This window comes from Salvelinus alpinus, chromosome 5, assembly GCF_045679555.1.
Source record: "Salvelinus alpinus chromosome 5, SLU_Salpinus.1, whole genome shotgun sequence".
Classification (NCBI taxonomy): Eukaryota; Metazoa; Chordata; class Actinopteri; order Salmoniformes; family Salmonidae; genus Salvelinus; species Salvelinus alpinus.
This window is the reverse complement of record NC_092090.1, coordinates 85,045,045-85,068,558: the sequence shown is the minus strand read 5'-3', so window position 1 is coordinate 85,068,558 and position 23,514 is coordinate 85,045,045. Positions and strand designations below refer to the sequence as shown.

The window sequence follows — 23,514 nt, the reverse complement described above, 5'->3', positions numbered from 1 at the left end:
CTGTATGTCAGTCAGTCTGTTTGTATGTCAGTCAGTCAGTCTGTATGTTACTCAGTCAGTCTGTTTGTATGTCAGTCAGTCAGTCAGTCAGTCTGTATGTCAGTCAGTCAGTCTGTTTGTATGTCAGTCAGTCAGTCAGTCAGTCAGTCAGTCTGTCTGTATGTCAGTCAGTCAGTCTGTTTGTATGTCAGTCAGTCAGTCTGTTTGTATGTCTGTATGTCAGTGAGTCAGTCAGTCTGTATGTCAGTCTGTTTGTATGTCAGTCAGTCAGTCTGTTTGTATGTCAGTCAGTCAGTCAGTCAGTCAGTCAGTCAGTCAGTCAGTCAGTCAGTCAGTCAGTCAGTCAGTCAGTCAGTCAGTCAGTCAGTCAGTCAGTCAGTCAGTCAGTCAGTCAGTCAGTCAGTCAGTCAGTCAGTCAGTCTGTCTGTCTGTCTGTCTGTCTGTCTGTCTGTCTGAAGGAGGAGCGCTTAGCGAGCCAGAGGAGATCAATATAGTAACAGAGTCTCCGCCCCCCAGCCCACCCCTGCATTAGAGCAGCGCTGTCTGTTAAAGTGTGTTAGGTCAGGATCTGACCCCACTTATGACCCCCGTGGCCCACCGACCTGTTCTGTGCCCCCCCCCCCCCCCCCCCAACTCCTCCGCTTCCCTCCTACAGGCTAAATAGGGTTTATAACGATCTGACCCTAGACCTCACCACTAATGATGAGTCCCCCCGACACACACACTTACAGCAATAACCTGCTTAGGATGCGGTGTGTGTGAAATAAATACTAATTTTAAGCACATGCCCTCTCTAACATCATGGCTGAAAATCATAAAGCACTAGTTACTGTAGTATCTGCTGTTTGATTGAGATACAGAACTAAGAGAAGTTGAATGCTCCCAGATTGTGTCAAGCCTAGAGTGTATTTCAGTGGGGTTCAGAAAGGCCTGTCTGTGGGCCGCCTGACAGCATCACTGTCTCATATACAGTACATCACCTAACTGTCTGTTGTCTACCAGGCTGTCTACACTGCAGGTCAACCTGATTAGACCAGCCATTCTTGCAGGATCACTGCTCTCAGTTAGAGAAAATCCATACATATGTCTCCAGTCAGATCCAAGATGGATGCCTCTCTGGTATCCACAATGCATTGCAGTGACGCCACTACTGTACAATGGATGCCTCTCTGGTATCCACAATGCATTGCAGTGACGCTACTACTGTACAATCGATGCCTCTCTGTTATCCACAATGCATTGCAGTGACGCTACTACTGTACAATGCGGCTGCGTAATGGCTCTTCCAGAGGAGGTGGAGGAGGAGGCGTAATGGTGGCACATAATTTGAGCACCCACGGGGGAGAGAGAAGCCTGTTTGTGGTGAAACCACTCAACACATTATCGGTGGAGAATCAAAGAGCTCCCCTGTAAAGCTCTACCGTCAGTGCCCCGCTTGAGACTCCACGGACGGTAGCCACCACAGAGGAAAGCAGAGCAGGACTGGACGAAAAGAGGTCCGATGTTTTGAGATTGTAAAGTTTAGATGGATTATCAAACCGCCAGGAGGCAAGCCTCACCGTGTGTCATGATCTAGGACCCCCATAGAGGTTTTCCTGGTCAGGTTTCGTGGTGAGGAAAACACTCCAGGCCCTAGACAATAAGAAATAAGGTCAATCATACCACTAGGTAATTCTTCCAATCGTTAACCTGCCAACCATTGCTCCACTAGGGTTAACCCTCTTGGGGGAGATTTTAACTAGCCTACCTTGGTAAGGGTCACAACAATACTTTTCATGAGTCTTGCAGTCATTTGTCAGGGATTGTGTTGCTTCCTTTCAACACAATGCTGGAGGTCACAGAGAGTAGAGGTCATAGGAGCTAGTTTGGACAGATATGTGCTTTGACTCCATTATTCATGTTTCACCACAATCTGGTGATCAGCGTGTATAAATGGCAGCATCCACCCACACTGTCACATACGCACGCACGCACGCACACACACACACACAATCTTATAAGCCTACTGAGAGACAATCCCTCTTTGTTTCTCTGTCCTGTTCCGTTGCCTCCTCCTGCTTAGGAATGCACCACTGCTATTCCTCTACTGCTCCAAAACAACACCGTGGTGTGTGTGAGTGCATGCGTGGTTGTTTAGAGATTGAGACTGTGTGTATGAGAATAAAATATTAATTGTTTATTTTGGGATAGAACTGTAAACCAGAGAAGAAACAACATTTGGTCCACAGATAAATGATAAACAGAAAGGAATGAGCACAGGCTCAGAGTCCGACCGTCATTCTCTCCGCATTCACAAAGTACTGTATCAACACATTCTTTCTCATCATGACCTAAACTACTATTGTACATTCATTAGCCCTGAGGGGAGACAATTTAATGACGTTTTGGAGAGTTTGGTTCCTAACTTCCACCAGTTTAAAGACCACATTTCTGTTCGTGGGACAGATGAGAAAGAGGCAATCCTTGACATTAACAAAAATGTACTCAAACATACTGTATTTAACAATATTTGAGTATTACTTGTGGTAACATTGCATATAAAATGCAGTTATACCCATATTGCGTACTTTGGATATGGGTTTTGACATGCACATCTACGGACGGATATAGTGTCTTAGGTTAGGGAGGTTAATAATATCATGATGATAATGTGATCAGTGATACCTCATATCTCAGAAACTCATGAACAAGGAAGGATGTGGTGATTGGTATGGAATTGAGCCTCATACTTTTTGTAAAAACAAAAACATGCCTCCTCTTCCATTTTTTAAAATTTCATTCTTCCACTTTAAATTTTCCTCAAACACCACTTCTCTTCTCTTCTGCTCTCATCTCTTCTCCTCTTCTCTTCTGCTCTAATCTCTTCTCCCCTTCTTCTCATCTCTTCTGTTCTCATCTCTTCTCATCTTTTCTCTTCTCTTCTGTTCTCATCTCTTCCCCATTTCTCTTCTGTTCTCATCTCCCCTTCTCTTCTGTTCTTATCTCTTTTCTCCTTCTCGTCTGTTCTCATCTCTCCTCTTCTGTTCTCATCTCTTCTCATCTTTTCTCTTCTCATCTCTTCTGTTCTCATCTCTTCTTCTCTTCTGTTCTTATCTCTTCTCCCCTTCTCTTTTGTTCTCATCTCTTCTCCCCTTCTCTTCTGTTCTCATCTCTTCTGTTCTCACCTCTTCTCTTCCCTTCCGTTCTCATCTCTCCTCTTCTGTTCTCATCTCTTCTCTTCTGTTCTCCTTCTCGTCTGTTCTCATCTATCCTCTTCTGTTCTCATCTCATCTCTTCTCTTCTCTTTCTGTTCTCATCTCTTCTGTTCTTATCTCTTCTCTCCTCTTTTGTTCTCATCTCTTCTCTTCTGTTCTCATCTCTTCTCTTCTGTTCTCATTTCTTCTCATCTCTTCTCATCTCTTCTCTTCCGTTCTCATCTCTCTTCTATTCTCTTCTCTTCTGTTCTCATCTCTTCTCTTCTGTTCTCATCTCTCCTCTTATGTTCTCATCTCTCCTCTTCTGTTCTCATCTCTTCCGTTCTCATCTCTTCTCATTTCTTTTTTTCTCTTCTCATTTCTTTTTTTCTCTCTTCCTCTTCCTTTTAATTCCACTCTCCTCTCTCACTCTCTCCTCTCTCTCAGGTGCGTCATCGGTGATCAGTAACGATGACGACTCGGCCTCTCCTCTCCACCACGTGTCCAATGGCAGTAACACTCCGTCCTCCTCTGAGATGGGCCTAGACGCGGTCATCATCGGCATGACCAAGATCCCCGTTATCGAGAACCCTCAGTACTTCCGCAGCAACAGCATGCTCAAATCAGACACCTGTGAGTACAACAAGACCATAGCTTACACACACACACACACACGACAGACACACACACGTATTTACACTCGCAAGACACACATACAAATGGCTTTCTTTAACACCAGTTCCTTTTAATGGGTAACAAGATATAGCCTACTAGACTGTAGCAAAGAAGAATAGCCTGCAGACTAGGAGATCTCAAAGGATCTGAGCGCTGACGTCACCATGAATCTGTTGCACCGACACATAGACGCCATCTAAGAACCCACACCAGAATGTACGTATGTGTGGGTTGCCTTAGCAACACTCTCCGCTGCTATGGAAATGGCACTGGAGCTGCTGATAAAATGTGTTGAGTGGGACAGGCAGCGCTCCGTGTGTGTGTGTGTATCAATCTCAATCACACTTGTCAGCTGTGTAGTTGGATCTATCTAATCCATCAAATTAGAGGTCATGCTTCTTAAAGAGGACACAAGTTCCTGAGCAGATGATGTACGGAGGCATCTACAATAGGACTGTGTCTCTGTGTAGGTCTGTGTTATACACAGTGTGTGTCTCCGCTGTCTTTACCTGTCTGGGACAATGGGGAGAGAGCTGTGGTCTGACTTGTGTCTGCAGCAAATCACCAAAAGAGATTTATGAGCCCCAGAAAAACATAAAATGTCAGTCACTACTGTACAGCTGTGTGTGTGTCTGTGTGTTTGTGGTGTGTCTGTAAATGTTGTATTCATTTTGATGAAAAAGAGAGAAACGGTGTAGGTAAGGTATTATGTCAGGAGAGTGGGTGTGACTCTAATATCTTAGAAACAGATCAATAGCCTCCATTAGTTTGTGCACTCCATTAGAGTGGACAAAACTCATTAAGAACAAGAGATGTACACACACACACACACACACACACACACACACACACACACACACACACACACACACACACACACACACACACACACACACACACACACACACACACACACACACACAGAAAGTATTCAGACCCCTTGACTTTTTCCACATTTTGTTACAGCCTTATTCTAAAATGTATTCAATTGTTTTTTTCCCTCATCAATCTACACACAATACCACATAATTACAAAGCAAAAATAGGTTTTTAGACATTTTTGCTAATAAAATACTGAAATATCACATTTACATTCAGACCGTTTACTCAGTACTTTTTTGAAGCACCTTTGGCAGCGATTACAGCCTCGAGTCTTCTTGGATATGATGCTACAAGCTTGGCACACCTGTATTTGGGGAGTTCCTCCCATTCTTCTCTGCAGATGCTCTGTCAGGTTGGATGGGGTGCGTTGCTGCACAGCTATTTCCAGGTCTCTCCAGAGGTGTTCGATCGGGTTCAAGTCCAGGCTCTGGCTGGTCCACTCAAGAACATTCAGAGACTTGTCCCAAAGCCACTCCTGTGTTGTCTTGGCTGTGTGCATAGGGTCATTGTCATGTTGGAAGGTGAACCTTCATCCCAATCTGAGGTCCTGAGCACTGGAGCAGGTTTTCATCAGGGATCTCTTTGTACTTTGCACTGTTCATCTTTCCCTAGAACCTGACTAGTCTCGCAGTCCCTGCCATTGAAAAACATCCCCACAGCATGATGCTGCCACAACCGAGCTTCACCGTAGGGATGGTGCCAGGTTACCTCCAGATGTGACGCTTGGCATTCAGGCCAAAGAGTTCAATCTTGGTTTCACCAGACCAGAGAATCTTGTTTCTCATGGTCTGAGAGTCCTCCAAGCGGGCTGTCATGTGCCTTTTACTGAGGAGTGGCTTCCGTCTGGCCACTCTACCATAAAGACCTGATTGGTGGAGTGCTGCAGAGATGGTTGTCCTTCTGGAAGGTTCTCCGATCTCCACAGAGGAATTCTAGAGCTCTGTCAGAGTGACCTTTGGGTTCTTGGTCACCTCCCTGACCAAGGCCCTTCTCCCCTGATTTCTCAGTTTGGCCGGAAGGCCAGCTCAGGGAAGAGTCTCAGTGGTTCCAAACTTCTTCCATTTAAGAATGATGGAGGCCACTGTGTTCTTGGGGACCTTCGATGCTGCAAAAATGTTTTGCTACCCTTCCCCAGATTTGTGCCTCGACACAGTCCTGTCTCGGAGCTCTACGGACAATTCCTTCGATCTCATGGCTTGGTTTTTGCTGTGACATGCACTGTCAACTGTGGGACCTTATATAGACAGTTGTGTGCCTTTCCAAATCATGTCCAATCAATTGAATTCACCACAGGTGGACTCCAATTAAGTTGTAGAAACACCTCAAGGATGATCAATGGAAACAGGATGCACTGGAGCTCAATTTTGTGGCTCATAGCAAAGGGTCTGAATACTTATGTTAATAAGGTATTTCAGTTTTTTTATTTTTTATAAATGTGCAAACATTTCTAAAAACCTGTTTTCAATTTGTCATAATGGGGTATTGTGTGTGTAGATTTCTGAGGAAAACATTTATTTAATCAATTTTAGAATAAGGCTGTAACGTAGCAAAATGTGGAAGGCACTGCACGCCGGGCCGATGGACACACCCACAGACACAAATGCACTGTCAACTTGCAACTGAAGGACTAAAGGCCAATGCAACAGAGCTTTCCTCCTTTGTTAGTGCAGTCTACTCTTCTCTCAACCCCTCTTTCTTCCTCTTGGTCTCTCCATCCTGGTCTCTGGGTTTAGAAGGCTTAGCATTGTACTGGAAATTGTGATTCACAAATGTATTTTCATCAAGTTGTTTACTCTTCTCCTGTGGTATGTCTCCCATTCACCAATGACATCAGAACACAGTGACTAAAGTCTAAAGCCAACCCCTACACCACCGTCCAGAAGTGAGGCTTTGGAAAAGCCACAACTAATTAGATAAAACTCTAAGGAGAATGATAGACAGGGGAAGGGGTGTGGTTTTGTCTCTTCTTGACATGTATTCACTTTTGGTAAATGTTTTCTTAACTCTTCTTGAACTGCACTGTTGGTTAAGGGCTTGTAAGTAAGCATTTCACGGTAAGGTCTACACTTGTATTCGGCATGTGACAAATAAAGTTTGATTTGATTTGTACTTACTGAGAATGATACGTGTAGTAAATGTGTGGCGTTTGGTTGTGGAAATGTACATTTACTGTACATGAATTGGCAGGAATGGTTGAGTTGTATGGTTGTAATGACTGTAATGGTGGAAATAGTTGAGTTGGGAGTAGAAAGTGTTTGAGTAACAGAGCTATATGATAGATATTAATATGTGTGTATAAAGAAGAGAGTTAGTAAGCAGTGGTAGTGAGTTGTGGCTTTTTTGGGTAGATGTTTAGGGAATTGTGGGTACTTACATAATTCCCTGAGCTGTGGTTATGACAGATGTGATGTCATCAGGTTAACACACACAAGCACACCCGTACACACGCATGCACACACACAGGCACATGCACACACACAAACACACACATACAAAGCTGTGCTCAGGTCTTGAGTCTGTACATTCTGGCCTAATGGCCTATGCTCTCTCTCTACCTCTCCCTATCTCTTTAATATTGGGTTATGGTTCTCAGTAAGTTAGTGCAGCTCGATACAGCTTCAAAGTCTAGCCCTCCGCAATGCAATAGACTGAGTGGTGAGCTTTTCTTCAAATGCATTTCTTAATCAGATCAGAAATAAATCTTGACGTTTTGTGTCCTGTTTCTCTCTGAAGACAGTAACCTGCTGATGAATTTGTTTTGGTGTTATCCACTGTACTTGCGCTATAGAGAGTTAAGTGGGTGCAGCTCTGGGAGAAAGCACTGGGAAAAATCCCGCTACTGTATCACCACCAGCCAGATTTCAGCGTTTGTTCAGTAAAAAGAATCGCAATTTCAAATAGACTTTCAAACATCTATTTCTGACGATTCCCACATGATAGCTATTATGCTGAGAGACGGAGCTGACATGATGTTACTATAATCACAATAAAAAGACACAACACACAACTAATTGTGCAACTTTTACTTTTGAAAACACAGTGATCAGACAATACAGCTCATCACGATCAATATCAAGACAACAAAATAGTAGATAGATCATTCGGTACAACAAATGACGGCTCCCAGTCCCCTAATCCAACCATATATCAACATCTCTTCTCATCTAAGATATATACTGATTACGGCATTCATATTCAGAAGTCACACTGATATATGTAATAACTAGGTTCTCTTTGTGTTGCAGTTGTCCAGCACATCAAGAGACACAACATAGTGCTGAAGAGGGAGTTGGGAGAGGGGGCGTTTGGGAAGGTTTTCCTGGCCGAGTGCTATAACCTGTCTCCTGAGCTCGAAAAGATCCTGGTAGCCGTCAAGGTAACGCTGCTCTTTCCAGTCTATCACAACCCACTGTAGGCTACATCGTTTCGTCAATTCCAAATGGACCCCCAAACCCTACCCCCTAGATACTCCTGTAGGAAAATCGGCCAATGGCCTGCTTCCATCAAGAATTCCAGCATTCAAAGTATGTGGTGAAATGAGATCTTATAGGAGAGTTTTAATTTAAAAAACATGGCATGGCAGAGAACCCCCTCCTCATGACTTCCTGTCTTTCCTTCCGGTGTCCCACCGCATTCTAAGTGTGATGTGGGGCTTGAGTGGCAGGGCAGTATGTCCTGTATCTACTAGAAACCTGCCATTGAAGGTGATAGATGTCACTTTGCACTTTCCGAGTTACCGCTTCTACTGTCTAACATAGTCATATCCACTAATGGTAGGGGTTTTACATGCAAACATTGGACAGGCATGCACAAGCATGCAGCCATATAGGCTAAGCTTCCATGTTTATGGTCAAACTCACAAGGGAGCCATCGATCACGATACGGAACAGTAGTGACATTAATTGGCAGTCATGCAAAGATGCTAGCAGTCACACAGGCGATTTAATTCTCCAACGTCCCGGCAGTCATACAGCGTCATAGGTAAATCGCATTCAGGGGTGAGTTTCCTGAAATCTTTGTAGCTAATTTGGCACTTTTACTCCTCTGAACAACCCAGCCGCGAGAAAGTAACAATGCCAAATCAATGTTTAGCGGTCAATCTTCTAGTTGTGAATGAACTTCAGAATTTTTCTAAGCACTTGAATGTTCTCATAGTGGCGTGGGTTTGGGTTGTTAAGAGAAACAAGGTACCATGTTAGTTCTGAGGCTTTTAGGAAACTCATCCACTTCCAGTTCTGTTCTGATCAAATTGATGAGTTGTTTCCTGAAATCTAATTGGTTGAAGATGGGGGTGGAGGAATCTCTTTTTCTGCCATCTCAGCGTTCTAGCTGGGGGTCAGAACAGAGGGTCATCCTTTGGCTTCCTTAGCTCTCTCCTGTTCCTATTACATTTCCTGAAACAATCTCTCTCTCTCGCCTCTGCACTTAAATCGCTATGACAGATTTCATGATTTACGATCACTAATGCAAAGATCAGAACACGAAAACCAACCACACTACTTCTGTAAATAACACTGAACTTACTGTACAGAAGTACACAACATCTCTGCTTGGTCATTACCAATAAGATACAATTGTGGGCTATGGTTAAGTTCCTATAACTCACTTTTACTTTAAGAGTTACTTATGCACTTGGTGGATTTGAGCCAAAAACATCTTGTGGCAGAATATTCCCAGTTAGTAGTCTCCGTGCACAGTGTGCAAAATGTTTAAGTATGATGTTTTCGGTGTCTAACAAACTCAATTATGAGTAAAAATTGGATAGTAACCTGTGTGTGTGTGTGTTCAGACCCTGAAAGAGGCTAGTGAGAATGCAAGGAAGGACTTCCACCGGGAGGCCGAGTTGCTGACCAACCTGCAGCACCAGCACATTGTCACGTTCTACGGTGTGTGTGTGGAGAGCGACCCCCTCATCATGGTTTTTGAGTATATGAAGCACGGGGACCTCAACAAGTTCCTCAGGTAAACCATTCTGTGGGCACGTTCATATTAAGGCCCGATTTAGACTTAGACAATTTATGCCTTTCCTATACACTCCTTTCCTACACACTCCTTTCCTACACACTTCTCAGTAGGTGGTATTCAGACTTGCCTTATGCAGGTGTGTAAGGCAAGTCTGGTTCCCTTGCACGCACTGAATATATATAATTCAACTGCTGAAAACCCTCCCACTTGCTGGCCAACAGATTTTCTCCTGGAGTTTTAATTCAATAGGGTTTTCAGTACATTTATCTTAAGGCATCCCTTTAAATACGATCTATCTTTAATTAGAATTTTATCGACAGACTCACAAAAATACATAAAGAGAATGGGTTCAGAATACAGGGATCAATGAAAGAAAGCCATCTAAATATATGCATACTCGTCTCAATTTCAGCACCAACTGGTAGATTTTAAATTACTCTGATCTTGTAGATTATTTTGGCAAATTTGGGGGACAGGAAAGAATGTATGAAACATTTTATTAAAGTATTTATGCACAATATATATTGATGAATCCAAAATACAGTGGCTTGATTCATCTTGAAGGTTGTCATATTCAAGTTGAATCCATGAAATATTTGAAGGTAGAAAAAAGTGTACAATAGGTGTTGAACAATAGTCCTAGAAATCTACTCTAATCCTCACTAATCATGGAACTGTATGACAACGGTCCAGTCATCGTGAACCGCCGTGCACCAGGCTCCAGGTTTAACCTGCTAGGTGTGGTTCCAGTTCCATAATGATTCAAATAGGCTACATGTCCCAAATTATTGCACAACGTTAGCCTGATAGGATCCACTAATGCTAGCGACCCTCAGGAACAACTACATGGACATGACAGAGGAAAGAAAGGTCAACTTAATTGAATGATGCAAAAGGAAACTAAATTAACCGTTACAAATGTTTGTGGGTATTACTGATGGTGGCTTCCGATAGTGGCTAATATTTAACATGATACAAATTGTAACATAAAGTGGAGAAAAGCCCAGGCATATAATTAAAACATTTTAAACTGCATACATCAACTTGGCAGGCTTGGCCCTAAAGAAGTCTATAGCTTGGGTCTCCAAATTTCATCCACACAGATTATGAGGGCATACAATAAAAATTCTGAATAACGGCACAGCTATTTATACCCTACTTCACTGTGGAAAATGGGCCGCAATACATGTCATGTTGATATGATTTTCAGTTTGCTTCCATATGACTGGTTTCACATTCGTCTTCTGGGATCATAAGGAAAAATCATCTAAAACAATTTGCTATGTGTATTTTCAATCCCCTTCTCCAAACGGATGACTAATTTACCTAGCTCTCATCAATAGTTCTTATCAATTTATAAATTACAGAGCATGGAGAATGCTTTAATTTATATCGGAAAAAAATTAAGTAGATGCTTTTTCCATTTGGAACCGGGAGGTTCGCTCCACCTTAATCATGGTTTCCTCTTGCATAAAGGTGGTGGAGTTATGAGGGAATTAAGTCAAGGTCAGAATACGGCGTATCTGTATACACACTTCCCCACAGATTCATTTCTTTGATCTCCAACCCCAACGAATAGCGGGTTAATAGCATACTATTCTAATGCTTAAGTTAAAGGTCCGAATACGTGTAGAGAGATAAGTGCAGAAAATAGAATTACGTTCCATTTCCGCGAGTTTAAAGATGCACTATGCAGAAATCGCACCGTCATTTCCTGGTTGATAAAATTCTAACAGTTCGTCTCTTTTCAGTTTATAGTGTAGAGAATCATTGTACCATCTAAACTGCTGTGAAATATATTTTACATCGTACATTTTACATACATTACATATTGTATTTTTAGCTGTTTGAAGCTGGTGTACCAAACCTAAAGTACAAGATGGAAAAAACTAAACTTAAGAATGGGAAGCATAGAAATAACACACATAGAACACATATACTGATTTCAATGACAATGACAGATCTGTAACTCACATTTCTATGTGAATTTGGTCGGGTTGCCTAAAAAGTTAGATATTGCCGCTTTAACTCGGGTCGGAATCCCCCCACCCCACCACCACTGCATAAAATCCCACTAAATCTCTATTGACTGATGTTGGTCATGATCTATTTCATTGAAGCCATTACAGGAAGTGAGTTAAAACTCCCAACGCAAGAAGTAAAACATTTATAAATAAAGTTGAAAATGAATGTCACCTTTCAGGTTGTGATTCGGAATTTCAATGGAATTCCTCTCATTCCGTAGGGCTCACGGTCCCGACTCCGTGATGATGGGTGACGGTCCGACCAATAGGCCCGTGGTGTTGACCCAGTCCCAGATGCTGCACATCGCCCAGCAGATTGCTGCAGGCATGGTCTACCTGGCCTCCCAGCACTTTGTCCACCGAGACCTGGCCACACGTAACTGTCTGGTGGGAGAGAACCTGCTGGTGAAGATCGGTGACTTCGGCATGTCCCGAGACGTGTACAGCACGGACTACTACAGGGTAAGTGTATGTGTCGCCCTCTTTTTTCTTGGCCCCCTACTACTTCCCTTTGCATGGGCCTCTCTCTCTCCCTGCATGGGCATGAATCGATCAGTAGGCCCTGGGCCTGGTATGTTTAAGAATTTGTTCTCAACTGACTTGCCTAGTTAAATAATGGTTAAATAAAAATATATATATATCTAGAAGATGAAAGCTGCATAGAGCAGTGTTTCTCAACGTTCTATGTTCCACCAGACCAGCAGGCTATATAGTCTGCCTACGTCTCAGAACTGCCTCAATAACAAATAGTATTGAATTGGTACCAGCTAACTAACCAACCAAGTATTTAACTAACTAATTGATTGGTCGGTCAGCGGCAACATTCTTTATGGACTGTCCCGAACGGGAGGTTGAGAAACACTGCAGAGGCCTTATACGTAGATGTCAGTGTATAGATGTCACAGACCCTGTCTCTTCCACACATTCTCCACCTGCTTCCCTGCCTCCCCCTCTCTTTGATTTCACTATTAGTGTGTGACAACATACAACTGCTATCCACCTCCCCATACACACACACACACACACACACAAACATACACACCCTCTCGGTAAAGTTTACCACTGGAGGAGTCGCCATAGCAACAGGCAAAGGCAGCACAGAGCATAAGTTATATCAGACAGTCCCTATGAAAAAAGTAATTAAATAACTTATATTAGTATGCAGCTCCACTACTACAAAGAGAGAGAGAGAGAGAGAAAGAGAGAGAGAGAGAGAGAGAGAAAGGGGGAGGGTTGGGGCAAGTGAAATAAATCAACACAAATAAAGATGCAAGAGGAGGGGTATGGGAGAAAACAGAAGAGAAGGGGGGCTTCAGAGTGGAGAGAAGGGACTGAATGTGGAGAGAAAGACATGAGAAAATAGAGAGGAGCCAATGATAGATAGAGATATGCCGAGAAAGAGACTGAAAGCTGCTTTCCCCCAACAGTTGGGTGAAAGAATGATGAACAAGGATGTAATAGGAGGGATCAAAAGGTAGACCAGCCCAAGTTGCTTCCTGTCTAGAGATTATGCCTGACAGTGGCTGCATCTGAAATGGTACCCTATTCACTATAGTGCCCAGTGATGTCACATTGCACCCTCCCAGGGCTTTGATGGACAGCTGCGGAAGCCAACCAACCAACCCACCCACCCACCCACCAACCCAAGAGCAGCCTCTTTTATAATTTATCTTTAATCCACATGAATACGCAAACCTGTATGCTCTTTAATTACAGACCGACAGACAGGGCTTCATTGCACCCACTCCTGGGTATAAAAAACACAGTAATTCCCAGTAGAATGACCATCTCCATAGAAACACAGGGCAATTCAGTTCAGTCTACTGGAACAAGGAGGAGGAGGAGGAGTCTCCTAGTGAAGCCCCTCCCATGCAGCCAGTCTAAAGCATCCCAAAAGCTCCCTTTCAAACCCGCCTGGTTGCCATGGATACCGCGGCCTCTAAACTCTAAATTCACAATTCCTTGTTTTCTTCTTCTTTGAGGTTTTCTGGCACAGACAAGCAGTGGGTTAGTTATAAATATTCATTAATAATTCTGAGAGCAATAAGATCTCATGGTCTGACTTCAATATTCAACATATTTCTGTCAAGACTCGGCAGTTAAGTTTAGGCATTAATTCCGACTGGTTAAGGTAAGGGTTAAGGTTTGGCATAGGGTTAAAATGGAAGGGAAAAAAACGAGTGCCTAGCACTGGGATTGAACCCGCGATCCTCGGAGCCGTAGCTCAGATTGAACCCGCAGTCCTCGTAGCCATAGCTCGCATTTTAAGCCCTTCCTCTATCCCCATCCACAACGCCCTAGCAAGCCGAGAGCCTACTAGATTATATTGTTTATAGGTGCTCATGTTGCCCCTAAGAATACTGAAGTGGATCTGCCTCGACCCGCCTGGAGAGAGAGCTCTAGTGAGCTCTAAAAACCATTGGGCCCTCTGAACAGGCTAGTAAAACTGCTTCTCTTAATATTTGATGAACTCAGGATGTTAAGAACAATTAATCAGGGGCTTTTCTACCTCACAAAGTAACACACAAATGCACAAACACACACATGCACACACAGAGAAACACAAACAAGCACACACACACACACACACACACACACACACACACACACACACACACACACACACACACACACACACACACACACACAATCAAACATGCACATACACACAGAGCCATGAACACAAGCAAGCACATACAAACACAAGCAACAAGCATACACACAAACACAAAAAGTGGAGACACTAAGATCAGGAAAGCAGCATTAATATTTCAAACTAAACCACACTAACTAAATGAGACACTCACTGGATGTTGGCCTCAACCCCACTTGACCGTGAATTTATCGCAACAAACATACACACACAGTATCTCTCCTTGGAAACTCAAGTGGGGTTTTAGTTATGTGAAAACACTTAAAGTGAGTTATGTGTTGAGGAGGAGGAAAGAGCCTTTGAGAAGGCGGACTAGAGCTAGATTGGTTTTCACAGAAAAACACACACACCGGTGATGACTATCTCTTGGCTTTAATGGACTAGTAAAGTAAAGGCCACTCTGACGGAGAGAGGAAAAGACCATTCAGGGCTGAGTGGGCGACAGACAGCAGTGGCCAGTCACAACTTCCTGTCTTGCGCAGTGTCTGGGACGGTAAGACTGTAGCTACAGTCCTAGGCATTAACAGGTCCACCTGTACTGCAGCGCAGTAATAAACATGTTCTTCAAAGTGGATGGAACTGCAACGTCAGGGTCAGGGACATATTTCAGACATGTATTTTATTGCTTGGGTTATTGTTAGATGATTGCTTGTTTGTCACATTAACTATGTACCTTGCTGCAGTAAGGCATTTCAAAAAACTGAGCATAACCTTTTAGTGCTCATAACTATATTTGTCTGTGTGTTAGACACAACAGTTGGAAAAACAATGTACCCTATTATTTTACCATTTGCAGTTTTGAATAACTGCGTTTCTTTTATGTTTATTTTATTTGCACTTTATTTTAGGGTACTGTTTCAACCAGGATTGGAACCAAAATTATTTTCCAATCATTTCGTTCTGAACAGAACCATTCTTTTTTTGTTGTTCCGTTCTACTGTTCCGACCAGCAAAATACAATATTGAACTGATTCAAACCCCCAAAATGTAACGCTTTATGTCATTCCTTTTAAATCTCTGAGATATATTTTTTTCTGCATTTTGCTCAACATTTAATTACTTCACCAATCAGTGAGGATAGAGCAGCTTAAGCTTGCTATGTAGCGGGAAAGCTATAGTTGTTTAGCCTACATGCATTGGACAGACAAGTGTAGAGCACGAGATTTAACTGACATTTTGTGTGTGGGAAGAACGAGAGAGGGTGGAGGAGAAGGCTTGGCTTGAAGCACTGGGCATCTTGTTATGACATGCATTATCTGAATTAGTCCCACAGAATTATACCTATGGAGGAGCGGCTTCTATATAGGATCTTCCGAGAGTTGTCTTAACTGTGGACCCAAGCTTGTGTGTGCAGCGCGGCACCAGAATTAAAATAAAAACATATCTTGTCCAGTGTGAAAAGTGATAAATATAGTATCCTTAACTAGCATTGAAAAAGTGAATCCATTCTTCTCTAATTAAAAATCGCACTCCTTAATTTCTGAATCATGCTTGTAACGTCACTAGGGTACAGTAGCCTGTTTCATGGGGGGAGGGGCAGGTAGCCTGGACACACACTGGCAAGGGCTTTGCATAGGCATTTTGTTGCGTTTTATTGTGTGACTGGAAAAAAATGCCCGGAATGTAAAAGAACGTTATTAAAACCAGTTCCCATGCTTTTAAAAATAACGGTCCCTTTTTTTCCCGTTTCTTATTCTGTTCCTCGAAATTGCGTTCTTTTACGATTTTTGGTTCTGAACCAGTTCCAACCCCTGGCTTCAACTGGCATTTATTGACCTAATTTGTGATTGAAAAGTATGGGATTGAGATACCAATGGGTTGGGGTTAGGGTTACATTCTTACCTCAACGAATGCAACAAAACTGGTGACTAGGTACCAAATTATGCATAGTTGCAATTGATTTAATGAATTGCAAAGAAATAAAAAGTAATTTGAAGGTCATTTATGTTTTATGACCATTTTACCAAGTAGTTTCACAGAAAATATATTGTCATTTCTGTACTGTTCAAATAAAGCGTCCAGGCTGACTGTGTTTGTGTTGATGTAGGTGGGCGGTCACACCATGCTGCCCATCCGCTGGATGCCTCCAGAGAGCATCATGTACAGGAAGTTCACCACGGAGAGTGACGTGTGGAGTCTGGGCGTGGTCCTCTGGGAGATCTTCACCTATGGCAAACAGCCCTGGTACCAGCTCTCCAACAACGAGGTCAGTCTCACCTCTAAGCTAACCGCAACCCTAACCCCAACTCTCTGACTATACTCTACCTCCATCGTAGCCTGGGTGCAAGTCTGTTTCTGTTCTCTTGCCGCCACCTTACAACAGTTCCATGAGGAAGTGGCAAGAAAGCAGAACAGACTAGCATCCAGGCTACCGCTAACTGGAGTCTACCCTAACAGTCATTCCTTTGGCAAAGCTTTCCAACAGAATGGCCAATTATATTTTACAGTACCTTTAACCCCCAACCTTGACCCTATCCTGGTTGTGACTGGATGGAGTACAGCTACGACCGGAAGTGACTTTTCTTAGCAGGTTAGGACAACATTTTAGCTAACCCTGACCCTTTTCGTAACCTGCTACGTTAATTCTTCTAACCTGCTACGTAAGTTCTCCTAACCTGCTACGAAAAATCCCTGCTGGTCGTAGCTGTGTTCCACCTAGTCAGAACCCCCTAACCCCTAATCCCATCTCTGGTTACTTCCCTAAAAAAGGCTGTAACCCCCTAACCCCAATGCCAAATTGACCCCTAGCCTTAGCTTATACCCCCAAGGCACGTGTATAGATCTGAAAGGCTTCCATCTGGTCTATCAGATGGCAAGATGGAGCTATTTGCATACAGCTTGTATATCAGATACTTACTGATCTATACTGAACAAAAATATAAACGCAACATGTAAAGTGTTGGTCCCATGTTTCATGAGCTGAAAAAAAGATCACAGAAATGTTCCATACACATAAAAAGCTTATTTCTCACAAATGTTGTGTACAAATTTGTTCACGTCGCTGTTAGAGAGCATTTCTCCTGCCAAGATAATCCATCCACCTGACAGATGTCGCATATCAAGAAGCTGATTAAACAGCATGGTCATTATGCAGGTGCACCTTGTGCTGGGGACAATATAATGCCTCTCTAAAATGTGCAGTTTTGTCAATTTCTGCAAGAATTTCTGCACAAACTGTCAGAAACCGTCTCAGGGAAGCTCATCTGCGTGCTCGTTGTTCTCACCAGGGTCTTGACTTGACTGCAGTTTGGCTTTGTAACCGACTTCAGTGGGCAAATGCTCACCTTCGATGTCCACTGGCATGCTGGAGAAGTGTGCTCTTCACGGATGAATCCCGGTTTCAACTGTACCGGGCAGATGGCGGCGTGTGGGCGAGCGGTTTGCTAATGTCAACATTGTGAACAGAGTGCCCCATGGTGGCAGTGGGGTTATGGTATGGGCAGGCATAAGCTACGGACAATGAACACAATTGCATTTTATCAATGGCAATTATCGTGACGAGATCCTGAGGCCCATTGTGTGCCATTCATCCGCCGCCATCACATCATGTTTCAGCATGATAATGCACGCCACATGTCGCAAGGATCTGTACACAATTCCTGGAAGCTGAAAATTTATTTCTAAGTTATTCTATGGCCTGCATACTCACCAAACATGTCACCCATTGAGTTTGGGATGCTCTGGATCGACGTGTACAACAGCGTGTTCCAGTTCCCGACAATATCAAGCAACTTCGCACAGCCATTGAAGAGGAGTGGAACAACATTCCACAGCCTGATCAACTCTATGCAAAGGAGATAAATGGTGGTCACAGCAGATACTGACTGGTTTTCTGATCCACGCCCCTACCTTTTGTTTTAAGGTGTCTGTGATCAACAGATGCATATCTGTTTTCCCAGTCATAGATTAGGGCCTAATTTATTTATTTCAAGTTACTGATTTCCTTATATGAACTGTAACTCAGTAAAATCTAAGAAATTGTTGCATTTATATTTTTGTTCAGTGTACATAAAGTGATCCTAACCTTGTGTCTCCCCCACACCCACAGGTGATTGAGTGTATTACACAGGGACGTGTCCTGCAGCGGCCTCGCACCTGTCCCAAAGAGGTGTACGACCTGATGCTGGGGTGCTGGCAGAGGGAACCCCACATGAGACACCACATCAAGGATATCCACAGCTTACTGCTCAACCTAGCCAAGGCCTCTCCTGTCTACCTGGACATCCTCGGCTGAGAGTGTGTGTGAGTGTGTGTGTGTGCATGGTTGAGTGTGTGTTTGAAGCTACGATCGAACTCTTTAAGGCAATCAGAAGATTCCCCAACTATTCCCTTGTGCCCTACCCTCTCTCCCTCCCTCCCTCCCTCCCTCCCTCATTCTCTCTCTCTCATACGTTCTTCCTACTTCTACTCTGTCATGCATCTCTTTACCCAACATCTATTTTCTTCCTGCTCAAAAGACATTAAGAATGGTTTGCAGTGGGAAGGCTTCTCCCATTTCTTCAAAGGCTTTTTAACTGCGCCTAAATGGTCTACTGTAAATGGCTAAGAGGGCTGTACTATAGTATATACGAGCAGGCAGTGGGAGGTGCCATTTGGTCCAATTGGTTTCTGGAAACTCCATCCTTCTGTAAATAAAACCCCTGGAGTCCAGAAGAGGCGCCTCCACTGCAGATGGGTGATTTCTTCTCTGTACATACCGGACATACAGCTACCAGACCCCAGCGATAACCTGAAAAGACTTGAGACGCATTGCTCCATCTGAGGAGACATAGAAGCAACCAGACTATTATCTCCCCTCATGTCAACAAGGCATGACATAAGACATTTCCCCTCATGCTGACAAACAACAACAAATGAAATGCTATAACTAAGTGGTATTCAAAGTCAGGGCAACAAATGGGGTGTTGGGGGGGACCAAAAAATTAAGAGCACAGATTATTGTATGGGACAATATAAGATCATTTGAAAAACAACATTTTACTCAGTATATTTATTAATTTGTTTCTTTTCATTTTGGTAAGAGATGAAAATGCAATGAATTTAATGTTAATTGTGAATGTAAAAATTCTATGATTTTAAGGTTGTGTCATAAAATTTTGGGTGGGGTCATGAGAAATTCTTGTGGGGAAAAATGGGATCCTCAAATTCTGATGGAAAAAATGGGGTCCCCACTAAAAAAGTTCTAACTGAGAAAGAGAGTTTGGGCGGGGTCTGTGTGAGATGGTCCTTACATTGTTAGTGGTGAGGATCTCCGTTTAGGCGTGGTTGGGTCAACTGTGGTAGAATCATGACACACACACACACACATCTCCACCCCCTACTACATAAACACTCAAAAGGCTTCTGAAGGAAATTTAATTGTGCATGTTTTATTATTTTAGTCCCGCCAACGGGGCTTCAGCCACGCAGCCCCAGCCCTTGTCAGTAATGGTGTAATGTATATTTCATTAAGGAGCTCATGTTGGCCATTAGCACAGTCTCCCCTCAGACATGTAAGACATTGTTTTATGGGAGGGAAAGGAGATGAGGAAGTGGGGAGAAGAAGAGAGAGACAGCGAGATAGAGAAGAGTGAAGAGGGAGAGGACGAGGCCTGAATGTCTGCAGGGAAATAGAGAGATAACATCCATCATAGTGTGGTCTGGACGGTTTTAGAACCCACTGCTCTTTACTTCACACACCTCGCATTTCTATGGGCTCCTCAACCCCCCCTCCCCCACACATACACACACACAGCATTTTATTGGTTTGGTCATATGCTCATTGCTATTTGTTTTGTTCTATTTATCATTTTTGATATATACTCTATGTTCACCATACCCATTTTGTATTTCATTTTCCAGTTTTCTGATTCAAATCTTCTGAGGTCTAAGTCAATTCTTTGGTCTGAATCGAGGTCTGAATCAAATTCAAAGTGAGTTTCTTATGCTGACAGTATTGAGTGTGTATGTGTGCATCCATAATTGTGCACTACTTTTTACCAGACCCGTATTGGGCTTTGGTCAAAAGTAGTGCACTATATAGGGAATAGGGTGTTATTTTAGACATAGACTGTGTGTGGCTGTTTGAGTCCTTGCACACAGTCACTGTTGAATTTTCCTGCCTGCCACATGATACACACAGTAGGTCCAATAAATATCATCCATTCCACAAAGACAATGGATATCCGTCTGTACCAGAGCAAATGGAACAATGCTATACAGGTATTCAACATTGGTCATACAATGATGTTGTGCATTACAAAGCAGTATTGTGTGCATGGGCCTTCGGTGTGGGTGTAGTTGGCAGTGAGAGAACTGCCAGTGTGAGAAAGAGCACTGTGTGAATACGAATGTGCCATCGAACTAAGGAACCACTCTTAATGCTCTGTGTGGATCTATCCTACATGAACTGGCTAAAGTCGGACATGGTAATGGTTGCTAATGAGGGAAGAAGCTTATCAAAGGACTGCAATGGAAGACATTTCTATGTAACTCTCTTCCATCACAATGGACCCAGTCTGAGTCTACTGTACATCCTGGTCCAGTTACTGTTACTAATGGAACCTTCCCAGAATCCTCTCTGTTGTAGGGTCCAATTACCGATATGCTCTAGGCAATGGGCGGCACCAATCGCAGTGCTATTGATCTCTTTGGTCAGAAATTGAAATCTCAAAAGGAACTGACAATCACAACCCTCAACAAGTGACCTGTTGCATAGTTACAAACCTCCTCTAGTTACAAATCTCTTTTAGTTACAACCTCATCCATGCTGTGTACGTGATAGTCCTAAACATTGGTCTTTAGCTGTGATATACCATATTACTTTTCTTAAATACAAGAGGGCAAAATGAACAAAACTGTATAAATGTTAAAACCCCCTCAGACTGTCACTCTTTAGATTGGAATCTTCTTTGTCTGACAAGGACAAGAGAGATGGACAGTTGCCATTGGCCACATAACAATGTCTTCTGTTTCACGGATATACAGTATTTTGCTTGCAAACAAACCTATACAGCCCCATATAACCCTATACAACGTCACACATCCCTATCCAACCCCATAAAACCTTATCCAACCCCATATATCCCTATCCAACCCCATACATCCCTATCCAACCCCATACAAACCCATATATCCCTAACCAACTCTATCCAACCCCATACATCCCTATCCAACCCTATACAAACCCATATATCCCTATCCAACTCTATCCAACCCCATACATCCCTATACATCCCTATCCAACCCCATACATCCCTATTCAACCCCATACATCTCTATTACAACCCCATACATCCCTATCCAACCCCATACATCCCTATCCAACCCCATACAACCCTATACAACCCCATACATCCCTATCCAACCCCATACATCCCTATCCAACCCCATACATCCCTATCCAACCCCAGACATCCCTATACAACCCCATACAACCCCATACATCCCTATCCAACCCCATACATCCCTATCCAACCCCATACATCCCTATCCAACCCCATACATCCCCATACATCCCTATCCAACCCCATACATCCCTATCCAACCCCAGACATCCCTATACAACCCCAGACATCCCTATACAACCCCATACATCCCTATACAACCCCTTACATCCCTATACAACCCCATACATCCCTATACAACCCCTTACATCCCTATACAACCCCATACATCCCTATCCAACCCCAGACATCCCTATACAACCCCATACATCCCTATACAACCCCAGACATCCCTATACAACCCCATACATCCCTATACAACCCCTTACATCCCTATACAACCCCTTACATCCCTATACAACCCCATACATCCCTATACAACCCCATACATCCCTATACAACCCCTTACATCCCTATACAACCCCATACATCCCTATACAACCCCATACATCCCTATCCAACCCCAGACATCCCTATACAACCCCATACATCCCTATACAACCCCAGACATCCCTATACAACCCCATACATCCCTATACAACCCCTTACATCCCTATACAACCCCATACATCCCTATACAACCCCATACATCCCTATACAACCCCTTACATCCCTATACAACCCCTTACATCCCTATACAACCCCATACATCCCTATACAACCCCATACATCCCTATCCAACCCCATACATCCCTATACAACCCCATACATCCCTATCCAACCCCATACATCCCTATACAACCCCATACATCCCTATACAACCCCATACATCCCTATCCAACCCCATACATCCCTATACAACCCCATACATCCCTATCCAACCCCAGACATCCCTATACAACCCTCTTCCAATGGAACTGAAAACTGTGACTGAGCATTATCCTCTCTGGAATGTATCTTCACTGTCCCTTTCTTTCTTCTTTCTTTATGTGTTCTCTCCCAGCTGTTACACTGTCCAACTGTGACCTCCCTGATGGGTCAGTGAGAGGAGTGTGTGTGTGTGTAGGCTTGGAGCAGAGCAGAACAAAATGTGCTGTATACAACCCATCTGGCTCTGATGGCTTTAGCCTCAGTGCTGTGACAGGTGTTCCATAACGTGTGTAATAATAATGTGATCAGCTTTTCTCAATGAAACGGACAACTCTGTTGTGACACGGTGTCATTAATTAAAGTGTTATGTCTTACCTCATCCTGAGCAGATCTGATGTCTGGTGTCTCTGTGTGAATGAGGGAGTGTTAGCGCAATGAGTGTGTGTTGGGAGTGTTTGAGTACAGTAGCCTATAGAGCACTTTAAAAGAGCTAGAACATAGAAACAAGTGGCCTTTACTAGGCCTACACATTGATGCTTTACAAATCAGTTATAATGTCACAAAGGGTGATATAACAGGTCCATACATCTAGAGCTTTGCCAAATGTGGCATAATCTTTATAAAACTCTTTATACTGTGACATCTGCTTACAAACCATTTGTGAAGCATGTATATACAGTGGGGAGAACAAGTATTTGATACACTGCCGATTTTGCAGGTTTTCCTACTTACAAAGCATGTAGAGGTCTGTAATTTTTATCATAGGTACACTTCAACTGTGAGAGACGGAATCTAAAACAAAAATCCAGAAAATCACATTGTATGATTTTTAAGTAATTAATTTGCATTTTATTGCATGACATAAGTATTTGATACATCAGAAAAGCAGAACTTAATATTTGGTACAG

The 23,514-nt window shown here is 43.1% G+C and overlaps 1 protein-coding gene across 1 annotated transcript in view; it reads left to right on the top strand.

Annotated features, from left to right (window-relative positions):
- ntrk2a (neurotrophic tyrosine kinase, receptor, type 2a) overlaps positions 1-22,985 on the top strand; it is a 53,211-nt gene extending 30,226 nt beyond the window's left edge. The window contains exons 13-18 of the mRNA XM_071403910.1: positions 3,621-3,806; positions 7,976-8,106; positions 9,520-9,692; positions 11,941-12,181; positions 16,420-16,578; positions 18,421-22,985. Of these exons, the coding sequence (XP_071260011.1) occupies positions 3,621-3,806; positions 7,976-8,106; positions 9,520-9,692; positions 11,941-12,181; positions 16,420-16,578; positions 18,421-18,606 (1,076 nt within the window). The 3' untranslated portion in view covers positions 18,607-22,985. The remainder of the gene's footprint in view (positions 1-3,620; positions 3,807-7,975; positions 8,107-9,519; positions 9,693-11,940; positions 12,182-16,419; positions 16,579-18,420) is intronic.
- The last annotated feature ends 529 nt before the right edge of the window (positions 22,986-23,514 follow it).